General features: G+C 38.2%; 1 protein-coding gene across 1 annotated transcript in view; it reads right to left on the minus strand.

Moving 5' to 3' along the window:
* RNGTT (RNA guanylyltransferase and 5'-phosphatase) overlaps window positions 1-14,299 on the minus strand; it is a 243,626-nt gene that overhangs the window by 48,305 nt on the left and 181,022 nt on the right. The window contains exon 14 of the mRNA XM_059083231.2: window positions 441-507. Within this exon, the coding sequence (XP_058939214.1) occupies window positions 441-507 (67 nt within the window). The remainder of the gene's footprint in view (window positions 1-440; window positions 508-14,299) is intronic.

The raw sequence follows: 14,299 nt of genomic DNA on the forward strand, positions 1-14,299 counted from the left end.
GGACGGGGGAGTTCAAAGGGGCACAAGGAAAATTTTAGGGGTGATGGATATGTTCATTATCTTAATTGTGGTGATGGTTTCATAAGGGTATGTCAAATTGTACAGTTTAAATATGTATATTTTACTATATGCCTATTATACCTCAATAAAGCTGTCAAAAAATTCTATTGGTAAAAAGGGTAATGTGGCTCTAAACTGTACTCTTCTTAACTAATCACTGAAGTGCAATGGTCAAAATTAACGCTACTAAGGGCAAGTATTATTAAACTAATCGACTCACTGAAAAACTGAACTACTTTTTCACCAGAGATATGCAAAAACAAATGAAATTAATAATTCACATTCCCAAATTTTTGTGATAGTTATTTGCAAGGTTTTGGTAGGTTCTGGACAAGTGAACTGTATCTAGAAAAAATATACTAGAAAATGAACAATCATACCTTGATTTGTGCAAAGGGTCTTTCATAACCTCCAACATAGAGAAGGCCAACATTCTGAGGAAGTAACCTACAAAGGAAAAAAAAAGTATTATTTATAAAATAGTCTTCCTTAAATATGAGGTTGCATAATTACCAAAATTTGTATAATAGATCCTGACTATGAAAAAATTAAAATCTATGCAATTATTCTTGCCTTTTTGCACGATGGAATAGTAACCAGCAAAGGAATAATTCTAATGCTTCAGAAAATGATGGGTAAATATTGAGAATGGCAACTTAAATGTAGAACAGTCTAACATACTAGTAATTCTAGCAAAATTACTACATAGGGGAGAATTAAAAGAAGCAATGCATATATTTAAAAATCTATAAAAGTTCAATTCAAGAAACACTCACTGTGTGTCTATACTATGCACTATGGAGACAATACAAACCTAAACAGTTCAGTCCCAAAATTTAACAGGAAAACCAGACACACAATTAAACCTAACAAAAGGTGGCCTCTGATAAATGCTATTCTAGAGGTGTTTGCCATTGCAAAGTAGTGGAGTGAGAGATACCTTCTATGGAGGGAGCTGGAGAAGCCTGAAGAGGAATTTAGGCTTAACTTTTAAAGGGTTGGTAAGGCAAAGGGAGAAATTTTAAACTATATCCTGAGAATGCAGAAGATTTGAAACCAAAAGTAAAGAAGTCTGGCTGAAGTAAGGAATAAGTTAGTCAGAGATGAAAACCCGAAGAAGGTTTGGAATGGGCCATGAAGAACGTCAAATGTCTTATATTTACTTCATAAGTAATATTTATTTTTTTGTACAGACAATAAATGCACGTGAAAAAAAATCATCTAGAGAGTGGGGGTAAAATGGTTACCTTCCCTGCATCATTCCTTCCTTCCTGTTTAAAGAAACATAAATTGCTATCATTCTTGACTACATTGAAACACTGTGAATAAGGAAATACCATCATTAGAACAATGCGTGTGGAGCATGAAGTCGTGCTGGGTATGAGAAGGTCATGATTAAATTAATTACTCTATGGTATCTTTAATCACTGTCACCAGGTGACAGTGTGAGATGGTTGTATGATTACTGAAGGGGAGAATACCCAAAATACACTACTTTGACGTGTGGATTATTTTGAGCTGAAGGCAATCAAGACCTAGCAGACGCAGGAAAAACTTTTATCTCTCTGTAACTGCCTAAAAGAACTTACATAGGGTGCCTGGCCCAGAAAGAGAGCTATTACCATAGATAACGTTTTTATCTGAAAGACCAATCTGCATGGCAGGGCAAACTTCTAAATACAAAACATCTGTTTTTCTCATCATCTTGTGAGTTACCCTCCTCCCCTTTGAAGACCCAGGCCCTTATCCCATTCCTTAGCACAGGATGGCACATAAGCCTCAACTGCTCTACCTACCCTTGAGTCTCTTATCTCTGGTGATCCCGTCCGTACATACTAACTTAAGTATGTTTTTCTCCTGTTAATTGGTCCTAAGTCAATTTAATTATTAGACCAAAGAACCTAGAAGAAAAGAAGGGGAAATTTTTCTACCCCTACTTAACCTTCCACTGACTTGGTCTAGTAAGACTAATAAAGTTCACTCTTAAAGCACCTTAGATTTTATGAAATAAGGTAGATAGATATTCCACCTCCTAGGAACATCCTCTGTTCCCGACATTCTTTAAAGGTCTATAAAGTACTGAAGGCCACTAAAGGAAAGCAAATAGTTGACAAACACAATAATAAATTAAACCAATTTAGCAAAAAGCTACAGTACTTAAGTTCGGCATGTGAGTGATACTTACAGTTATGCCTTTTAGCATGTTGTTGAAGGTTACAAACATGACTAAAGGGATATTTGTTCACTGGATGCAAGTAGAAAGCACAAGAAATGTCCCCAAATCTCAACTAGGAAATGGAGAATTTCTTCACCATCATTTGACAAATAAGAAATTAATCCAAGCAACAAAACTTTAAATCTCACACAAATTGCTAGTATCACAAATTTAATGTTAGTTTTATATAGCAGTGGTAATTTATTTCCTATATAACAAATGATCACAAAAAGCTTCATAAACCTCTTTTAGAAGTAAGAATAGTCACTGTTCATACAAATGCATAATAGAAAAGGAAGAGAATAAAAGCTGGCTGACATTTAAAAATCAATATGCCTCTAATTACTATGCATAAGCATTTTAGGAAGCTTGCCAATATACTATTCAGTGTGTCCTCCCCTTCCTCCAACTTGCCTATCTAATAACTACCTTCTAAACAAGAAATATCTTAAATATGTTAGTTACACAGCATATATATATATTTCGCTTTTTAAATACTGTTCTTTCTCATTCATGTACGTATTATTCCTTACAAAAATTACATTACCACCTTCATTTGAGTGGATTTTAATATGCATAATTTAAACGTTTGCTATGTATAAAATAATTAATACTTTGAGAACATAAATTACAGCTTCTAAGATGGAACATTTCCTAAAATACTTTTACCTTTCAAAAAATTATTATGCCAAATTGTATATATAATTATTGTCAAATAATAGGCACCATTTTATTATGACAGGGTATTTGTGTATAATATAGAATTCACACATTTTAAATCCCCAGGGTAAAGGCATTAATTCAGCATTTACAGATGCATTATACATATATGTTAAAATAAAAAGCATATGTTAAAATAAAAACCATGACTCATTTAGTACCAGATAATTGTTTTGTCCTTCTATTAGGTGAACATTAATATAACCTTTATACAAATGCTAATAACTACCAAAAAATTAAATGCTTCTATAGTGTGGCTACCAAAGAAACTTTTAGAGGAAGGAAGCATTGCTGAGCAAAAGCGAAGAGAATTCAGCACCACTAAACCAGCTTTACAACAAATGCTAAAGGAATTTCTCAAGGCAGGAAACACAAGAGAAGGAAAAGACCTACAAGAACAAACCCAAACGATTAAGAAAATGGTAATAGGAACATACATATTGACAACTACCTTAAATGTAATTGGATTAAATACTCCAACCAAAAGACACAGACTGGCTGAATGGATACAAAAACAAGACCCGTATATATGCTATCTACAAGAGATCCACTTCAGACTTAGGGACACATACAGACTGAAGGTGAGGGGATGGAAAAAGATATTCCATGCAAATGGAAATCAAAAGAAAGCTGGAGTAGCAATTCTCCTATCAGGCAAAATAGACTTTAAAATAAAGACTATTACAAGAGATAAAGAAGGACACTACATAATGATCAAGGGATCGATCCAAGAAGAAGATATAAGAATTGTAAATATTTATGCACCCAACACGAGAGCACCTCAATACATAAGGCAAATGCTAACAGCCATAACAGAGGAAATCCACAGTAACACAATCATAGTAGGGGACTTTAACACCCCACTTTCACCAACGGACAGATCATCCAAAATGAAAATAAATAAGGAAACACAAGCTTTAAATGATAATTAAACAAGTTGGACTTAATTGATATTTATAGGACATTCCATCCAAAAACAACAGAATACACTTTCTTCTCAGTGCTCATGGAACATTCTCCAGAATAGATCATATCTTGGGTCACAAATCAAGCCTTGGTAAATTTAAGAAAATTGAAATCATATCAAGCATCTTTTCCAACCACAATGCTATGAGGCTAGATATCAGTTACAGGAAAAAAACTGTAAAAAATACAAACACATGGAGGCTAAACAATACACTACCAAATAACCAAGAGATCACTGAAGAAATCAAAGAGGAAAATGAAAAATACCAGAAATAAATGACAATGAAAACACAATGACCCAAAACCTATGGGATGCAGCAAAAGCAGTTCTAAGAGGGAAGTTTATAGCAGTACAATCCTACCTCAAGGAAGAAGAAACATCTCAAATAATGAACTTAACCTTATATCTAAAGGTACTGGAGAAACAAGAACAAAAAAACCCCAAAGTTAGCAGAAGGAAAGAAATCATCAAGATCAGATCAGAAAAAAATGAAGGGAGGACTAGAGAAGAAGGTGGAAGAGTAAGATGCAGAGATCACCTTCCTCCTCACAGATACATCAGAAATACACCTACACGTGGAACTGCTCCTATAGAACACCCACTGAACGCTGGCAGAAGACCTCGGACCTCCCAAAAGGCAAGAAACACCCCCACGTACCTGGGTAGGGCAAAAGAAAAAAGAATAAACAGAGACAAAAGAATAGGGACAGGACCTGCACCAGTGGGAGGGAGCTGTGAAGGAGGAAAGATTCCCACACACTAGAAGCCCTTTGCAGGCAGAGACTCTGGGTGGCAGAGGCGGGAAGCCTCGGAGCCGCGGAGGAGAGCGCAGCAACAGGGTGCGGAGGGCAAAGCAGAGAGATTCCCACACAGAGGATCGGTGCCGACCAGCACTCACCAGCCCGAGAGGCTTGTCTGCTCACCCGCCGGAGCGGGCGGGGACTGGGAGCTCAGGGTCGGGATTTGGTCGGATCACAGGGAGAGGACTGGGGTTGGCAGAGTGAAAACAGCCTGAAGGAGTTAGTGCGCCACAGCTAGCCAGGAGGGACTCTAGGAGAAGTCTGGAGCTGCCGAAGAGGCAAGAGACCTTTTCTTCCCTCTTTGCCTCCTGGTGCATGAGGAGAAGGGCTTAAGCGCGCCACTTAAAGGAGCTCCAGAGACAGGCGCAGAGCTGCCGAAGAGACAAGAGACTTTTTCTTGCCTCTTTGTCTCCTGGTGCGAGAGGAGAGGGGATTAAGTGCACCGCATAAAGGAGCTCCAGAAATGGGCGCGGAGCTGCCGAAGAGACAGGAGACTTTTTCTTGCTTCTTTGCTTCCTGGGGCGTGAGGAGAGGAGATTAAGCGCACCGCATAAAGGAGCTCCAGAAATGGGCGCGAGCCGCAGCTGTCAGCGCAGACACCAGAGATGGGTGTGGGACGCTAGGGTTACTGCTGCCGCCACCAAGGGGCCTGTGTGTGCGCACAGGTCACTCTCCACACTGCCCCTCCCGGGAGTCTGTGCAGCCCACCACTGCCGGGGTCCCGGGATCCAGGGACAGCTTCCCCGGGAGAATGCGCGGCGCGCCTCGGGCTGGTGCAGCATCACACTGGCCCCTGCCGCTGCAGGCTCGCCCCGCATCCGTGCCCCTCCCTGCCCCTGGCCTGAGTGAGCCAGAGCCCCCTAACCAGCTGCTCCTTTAACCCTGTCCTGTCTGAGAGGAGAGCAGACGCCCTCAGACGACCTACGTGCAGAGGCAGGGCCAAGTCCAAAGCTGAACCCCAGGAGCTGTGTGAACAAAGAGGAAATGGGGAGGTCTCTCCCAGCAACCTCAGAAGCAGCGGATTAAAGCTCCACAATCAACTTGAAGTGCCCTGCCTCTGTGGAAAACCTGAATAGACAGTGAAATATCCCAAGCTGAGGAGGTGGACTTTGGGAGCAAGACATATTACTATTTTCCCCTTTTTGTCTTTTTGTATGTATGTGTGTGCTGCTGTGTGAGATTTTGTCTGTATAGCTTTGCTTTCACCATTTGTCCTAGGGTTGTGACCAACTTGTATTTTTTTTTTTAATTTTTCTTCTTAATAATTATTTTTTATTTTAATAACTATATTTTATCCTACTTCATTTTGTCTTCTTCCTTTCTTTCTTCCCTCCTTCCTTCCTTTCTTCCTTCCTTCCTTTCTCCCTTCCTTCCTCCCTTCCTTCCTCTCTACCTTCCTTCCTTTCTTGCTTTCTTCCTTCCTTCATTTCTTCCCTCCTTTCTTCCTCCCTTCCTTCCTTCGTTCCTTTCTTTCTTCCTCCCTTCCTTTCTTCCTTTCTCCCTTCCTCCCTTCTTTCCTCCCTTTCTTCCTCCCTTCCTTCCTCTCTTCCCTCCTTTCTTACTTTCTTCCTCCCTCCCTTCCTTTCTTCCTTCGTCCCTCCCTCCCTCCCTTCCTTCTTTCTTTCCTTTCTTTACTTTCTATTTTTTCCTCCCTTTTATTTTGAGCCATGTGGATTAAAGGCTCTTGGCGCTCCAACCAGGTGTCAGGACTGTGTCTCTGAGGTGGGAGAACCAACCTTAGGACACAGGTCCACAAGAGACCTCCCAGCTCCACGCAATATCAAACGGCGAAAATCTCCCAGAGATCTCCATCTCAACACCAAGACCCAGCTTCATTCAAGGACCAGCAACGTACAGTGCTGGACACCCTATGCCCCTAAAATATCAAGACAGGACTACAGCCCAAGCCATTAGAAGAGAGGCTGCCTAAAATCATAATAAGGCTACCAACATCCCCAAACACACCACCAGACGTGGACCTGCCCACCAGAAAGACAAGATCCAGCCTCATCCAGCAGAACAGAGACACTAGTCCCCCCAAGCAGGAAACCTACTCAACCCACTGAACCAACCTTAGCCACTGGGGACAGTCACCAAAAACAACGGGAACTATGAACCTGCAGCCTGAAAAAAGGAGACCCCCAAACAAAGTAAGATAAGCAAAATGAGAAGACAGAAAAACACACAGCAGATGAAGGAGCAAGATAAAAACACACCAGACCTAACAAATGAAGAGGAAATAGGCAGTCTAACTGAAAAAGAATTCAGAATAATGATAGTAAAGATGATCCAAAATCTTGGCAATAGAATAGACAAATTGCAAGAAACAGTTAACAAGGACCTAGAAGAAATAAAGAGGAAGCAAGCAACGATGAGCAACACAATAAATGAAATTAAAAATACTCTAGATGGGATCAATAGCAGAATAACTGAGGCAGAAGGACGGATAAGTGACCTGGAAGATAAAATAGTGGAAATAAGAACTGCAGAGCAGAATAAAGAAAAAAGAATGAAAAGAACTGAGGACAGTCTCAGAGACCTCTGGGGCAACATTAAATGCACCAATATTCGAATTATAGGGGTCCCAGAAGAAGAAGAGAAAAACAAAGGGACTGAGAAAATATCTGAAGAGATTATAGTTGAAAACGTCCCTAATATAGGAAAGGAAATAGTCAATCAAGTCCAGGAAGCACAGAGAGTCCCATACAGGATAAATCCAAGGAGAAACACGCCAAGACACATAATAATCAAACTGTCAAAAATTAAATACGAAGAAAATATATTAAAAGCAGCAAGGGAAAAACAACAAATAACACACAAGGGAATCCCCATAAGGTTAACAGCTGATCTTTCGGCAGAAACCCTACAAGCCAGAAGGGAATGGCAGGACATATTTAAAGTGATGAAGGAAAAAAACCTACAACCAAGACTACTCTACCCAGCAAGGATCTCATTCAGATTTGATGGAGAAATTAAAACCTTTACAGACAAGCAAAAGCTGAGAGAGTTAAGCACCACCAAACCAGCTTTACAACAAATGCTAAAGGAACTTCTCTAGTCAAGAAACACAAGAGAAGGAAAAGACCTACAAGAACAAACCCAAAACAGTTAAGTAAATGGAAATAGGAACATACATATTGATAATTACCTTAAATGTAAATGGATTAAATGCTCCCACCAAAAGACACAGACTGGCTGAATGGATACAAACACAAGACCCATATATATGCTGTCTACAAGAGACCCACTTCAGACCTAGGGACACATACAGACTGAAAGTGAGGGGATGGAAAAAGATATTCCATGCAAATGGAAATCAGAAGAAAGCTGGAGTAGCAATTCTCATATCAGGCAAAATAGACTTTAAAATAAAGACTATTACAAGAGACAAAGAAGGACACTAAATAAGGATCAAGGGATCGATCCATGAAGAAGATATAACAATCGTAAATATTTATGCACCCAACACGAGAGCACCTCAATACATAAGGCAAATACTAACAGCGATAAAAGGGGAAATCAACAGTAACACAATCATAGTAGGGGATTTTAACACCCCACTTTCACCAATGGACAGATCATCCAAAATGAAAATAAGTAAGGAAACACAAGCTTTAAATGATACATTACACAAGATGGACTTAATTGATATTTATAGGACATTCCATCCAAAAACAACAGAATACACATTTTTCTCAAGTGCTCATGGAACATTCTCCAGGATAGATCATATCTTGGGTCACAAATCAAGCCTTGGTAAATTTAAGAAAATTGACATCGTATCAAGTATCTTTTCCGACCACAATGCTATGAAACTACATATCAATTACAGGAAAAGATCTGTAAAAAATACAAACACATGGAGGCTAAACAATACACTACTTAATAACGACATAATCACTGAAGAAATCAAAGAGGAAATCAAAACATACTTAGAAACAAATGACAATGGAGACACGACGACCCAAAACCTATGGGATGCAGCAAAAGCAGTTCTAAGAGGGAAGTTTGTAGCAATACAGTCCTACCTTAAGAAATAGGAAACATCTGGAATAAACAACCTAACTTTGCACCTAAAACATTTAGAGAAAGAAGAACAAAAAACCCCCAAATTTAGCAGAAGGAAAGAAATCATAAAGATCAGATCAGAAATAAATGAAAAAGAAATGAAGGAAACAATAGCAAAGATCAATAAAAGTAAAAGCTGGTTCTTTGAGAAGATAAATAAAATTGATAAACCACTAGCCAGAATCATCAAGAAAAAAAGGGAGAAGACTCAAATCAATAGAATTAGAAATGAAAAAGGAGACGTAACAACTGACACTGCAGAAATACAAAAGATTATTAGAGATTACTACAAGCAACTGCATGCCAAGAAAATGGACAACCTGGAAGAAATGGAAAAATTCTTAGAAATGCACAACCTCCCAAGACTGAACCAGGAAGAAATAGAAAACATGAACAGACCAATCACAAGCACTGAAATTGAGACTGTGATTAAAAAGAGACTGTGATTAAAAATCTTCCCACAAACAAAAGCCCAGGACCAGATGGCTTCACAGGCGAATTCTATCAAACATTTAAGAAGAGCTAACACCTATCCTTCTCAAACTCTTCCAAAAGATAGCACAGGGAGGAACACTCCTAAACTCATTCTATGAGGCCACCATCACCCTGATACCAAAACCAGATAAAGACGTCACAAAGAAAGAAAGCTACAGGCCAATATCACTGATGAACACAGATGCAAAAATCCTCGACAAAATACTAGCAAACAGAATCCAACAGCACACTAAAAGGATCATACACCATGATCAAATGGGGTTTATTCCAGGAGTGCAAGGATTCTTCAATATATGCAAATCAATCAATGTGATACACCATATCAACAAACTGAAGAAGAAAAACCATATAATCATCTCAATAGATGCAGAGAAAGCTTTTGACAAAATTCAACACCCATTTATGATAAAAACACTGCAGGAAGTAGGCATACAGGGAACTTTCCTCAACATAATAAAGGCCATATATGACAAACCCACAGCCAGCATTGTTCTCAATGGTGAAAAACTGAAACCATTTCCACTAAGATCAGGAACAAGACAAGGTTGCTCACTCTCAACACTCTTATTCAACAAAGTTTTGGAAGTTCTAGCCACAGCAAATCAGAGAAGAAAAAGAAATAAAAGGAATCCAAATCGGAAAAGAAGAAGTAAAGCTGTCACTGTTTGCAGATGACATGATTCTATACATAGAGAATCCTAAGGATGCTACCAGAAAACTACTAGAGCTAATCAATGAATTTGGGAAAGTAGCAAGATACATAATTAATGCACAGAAATCTCTGGCATTCTTATACACTAATGATGAAAAATCTGAGAGTGAAATTAAGAAAACACTCCCATTTACCACGGCAACAAAAAGAATAAAACATCTAGGAATAAACCTACTTAAGCAGACAAAAGACCTGTATGTAGAAAACTATAAGACACTGATGAAAGAAATTAAAGATGATACAAATAGGTGGAGAAATACACCATGTTCTGGGATTGGAAGAATCAACATTGTGAAAATGACTCTACTACCCAAAGCAATATACAGATTCAATGCAATCCCTATCAAACTACCAATGACATTTTTCACAGAACTAGAACAAGAAATATCACAATTTGTATGGAAACACAAAAGACCCCGAATAGCCAAAGCAATCTTGAGAAGGAAAAATGGAGCTGGAGGAATCAGGCTCCTTGACTTCAGACTATACTACAAAGCTACAGTAATCAAGACAGTATGGTACTGGCACAAAAACAGAAATATAGATCAATGGAACAGGATAGAAAGCCCAGAGATAAACCCACACACATACAGTCACCTTATCTTTGATAAAGGAGTGAAGGATACACAGTGGAGAAAAGACACCTTCTTCAATAAGTGGTGCTGGGAAAACTGGACAAGTACCTGTAAAAGTATGAAATTAGAACACTCCCTAACACCATACACAAAAATAAACTCAAAATGGGTTAAAGACCTAAATGTAAGGCCAGACACTATCAAACTCTTAGAGGAAAACATAGGCAGAACACTCTATGACATAAATCACAGCAAGATCCTTTTTGACCCATCTCCTAGAGAAATGGAAATAAAAACAAAAATCAACAAATGATACCTAATGAAACTTAAAAGCTTCTGCACAGCAAAGGAAACCATAAACAAGACCAAAAGACAACCCTCAGAATGGGAGAAAATATTTGCAAATGAAGGAAATGACAAAGGATTAATCTCCAAAATTTACGAGCAGCTCATGCAGCTCAATAACAAAAAAAGAACAACCCAATCCAAAAATGGGCAGAAGACCTAAACAGACATTTCTCCAAAGAAGATATACAGATTGCCAACAAACACATGAAAGAATGCTCAACAACACTCATCATTAGAGAAATGCAAATCAAAACTAAACTACAATGAGGTATCACCTCACACCAGTCAGAATGGCCATCATCAAAAAATCTACAAATAAATGTTGGAGAGGGTATGGAGAAAAGGGAACCCTCTTGCACTGTTAGTGGGAATGTAAATTGATACAGCCACTATGGAGAACAGTATGGAGGTTCCTTAAAAATCTAAAAATAGAACTACCATTCGACCCAGCAATCCCACTACTGGGCATATACCCTGAGAAAACCATAATTCAAAAAGAGACATGTACCACAATGTTCATTGCAGCACTATTTACAAGAGCCAAGACATGGAAGCAACCTAAGTGTCCACCAACAGATGAATGGATAAAGAAGATGTGGCCCATATATACAATGGACTATTAGCCATAAAAAGAAATGAAATTGAGTTATTTGCAGTGAAGTGGATGGACCTAGAGTCTGTCATATAGAGTGAAGTCAGAAGAGAAAATCAAATACCGTATGCTAATACATATATATGGAATCTAAAAATAATAAAAAAAAAGGTTGTGAAGAACCTAGGGGCAGGACAGGAATAAAGACACAGACGTAGAGAATGGACTTGAGGACACGGGGAGGGGGAAGGGTAAGCTGGGATGAAGTGAGAGAGTGGCATGGACTTATATATACTACCAAATGTAAAACAGATAGCTAGTGGAAAGCAGCTGCATAGCACAGGGAGATCAGCTGGGTGCTTTGTGACCACCTAGAGGGGTGGGATAGGGAAGGTGGGAGGGAGATGCAAGAGGGAGGAGATATGGGGATATATGTATACGTATAGTTGATTCGCTTTGTTATACAGAAGCTAACACAATATTGTAAAGCAATTATACTCCAATAAAGATATTAGAAAAAAAAATGGCGGCACTGCTGGAAAAAAAAAAAAAGGAAACATATTAGAGCTTTTGAAAAAAGTAAAGATAGGCAAGTCTAATGTTCATTTTGCTTCAATTTCCAAAATACAAATATTAACAAATATCTATTCTGGAAAGAAATCTGCAAAATTATTTCCAGAAATTTTTCTCACACAAAGGAAAAATAAAACTTGGCAGGTAGTAGAAAGAACATTATTTAAAAGAATCTCATTCACCATCATTCGCTGACGATATATCAGGCTTACAAAAATCGCTTTAAAAGGAAATTGAGTCTATAATTATTTCAAATTAAAAGTTAAAAAAAGGCAAAGGGGATGTTTCTAAAAATAAGCTACATAACTCAAAATTAACTGTTCTGTCTACAAGCCCTAATTACATTACCCACTAACTGATACACTTTTCAACTGCAACAAAACACTTTGAAAAAACTTTCAGTATCATGAATACTGACTGATTTAAATAAAATCCCACTTCGAAGCCAATGAGCAAGTTTTCCAAAGAGCAGACTACATCCAATATATTTCATACTAGGAAAAAAAAAGTAAATGCACCTAATATGGGATCAGTAGGGCCCTTCTGAATTTGAGAAAAAGCACATTATTGAGAAGGCCTACATTATTCTTTGAGACTTCTAGTAGAATGCAGTTAAAAGCAGCATATGCCATTAGCCCCAGATGAAACTTGAATTAGCAAATGAGTGAGTTTATTATTATCCTTACAGACTTTTCATAGCCTACACTTTTCTCTTCTGGTTTGCTTTCTAAACGCTGGTATAGGAGTAACAAAATGCTCTAGACTTTCATGAAAAAAAATGAAAAACCACCACCACCAACAATCACATGGTTAAATAAAGAATCTGTGTGCCCGTAGAAAGAAATACATTCCTAGCTCTGACAGCTGAGAGGGTCTGTAATGACACCCAGCAGCAACAACCGTGCAGAGGACCTAGATCTGTGTTTCCAACCATCAATCTTCACCAATTAAAAAACAAAAACAAAAGCACCTGGGCTCTTTGGAGAAAGGGCTGATTTCTGGACTGAGGGGGGAAAAGTATAAGAAGAGCCTGGAACATCTTGTGGTACTGGGAAGTAAGGAGATACGGAAAAGTGATGAGAGCACGTCAAAAAGACACAGATGCTGAACTGAAGGCGTTCCCAAGGACCGAAGCCAAAACAGTAAAATAAAATCATAGTGCTGGATTATAACCCGTGGAGTAAAATATTCCTAAATCCTTAATAATATAAATAAGTATATGAGGAAGAGGGGACAGTGGTTCTTTCCATTTCAATCCCTATTAATGCACTGAAAAAGAATGAAGGAAATTGAAATTCACCATAACTGAAATATTTGATGAATTGAAATTGAAAAACACCACAGTAACAATTATTGCAGGCAAAAACCATTGAAAAATACTAAAACTACAAGAGGAAGGTAGGATGAGAAACTTGACGTCTGCCTAGTCTCAAAATTTCTACCCAGAAAACACTTAATAATCATAAACATAGCAACTTTAAAATCCAGCAGACTCACTTAACCAAATAATCAAAATTACCAACATGAGCTCCCACCCCCGAAATAATGCACCTAGAAGAGCACACTGTTGCTTTAGTGGTGTGCCTTCCTAAAAATACACCCCCCCACAAAAGATCACACTAAGGGGCGTTCTATATAATAACTAACTAGTAGTCTTCAAAAAGTGTCAAGATCATGAAAAGTGAAAGTGAGGTACTGTCCCAGATTATATTAAGATTGTGTAAAGGAGACATGAAGCCAAATATAAAAGAACGTACGGTTGCATTTATGTGAGGTTCAAAACCAGGCAAAACCAAACCCTAGTGTTTAGAGTTGCATACCTAAGTAATAAAAGTATAAAAAAGAACAAGGAAGTAAAAATCACAAACTTACAGATAATGGCTACCTTTGGTGGGAGACAGAAATTTGTGAATGAAAAATAGCATGCTGGAGGCATCTACGGTGCTGGCAATATGGGTTTTTTTTGTTCTGAGTAGTATTTAAATGTGTGTTGGTTCCATGAAATTTAAGTAAGCTGTACATTTATGTTTTATGTACTTTTCTGTATGTATACTTCATACTATAAAAGGTCTTAATATAAAAAGCTCAAAGGAAAAAAACAACATAAGCAATCAATGAGAGAGTAAGAGTGACTCCTAAATGAGGGATACAATATTAATTGGTATATTAACATA

Source organism: Kogia breviceps, chromosome 13 (assembly GCF_026419965.1).
Source record: "Kogia breviceps isolate mKogBre1 chromosome 13, mKogBre1 haplotype 1, whole genome shotgun sequence".
Lineage (NCBI taxonomy): Eukaryota > Metazoa > Chordata > Mammalia > Artiodactyla > Physeteridae > Kogia > Kogia breviceps.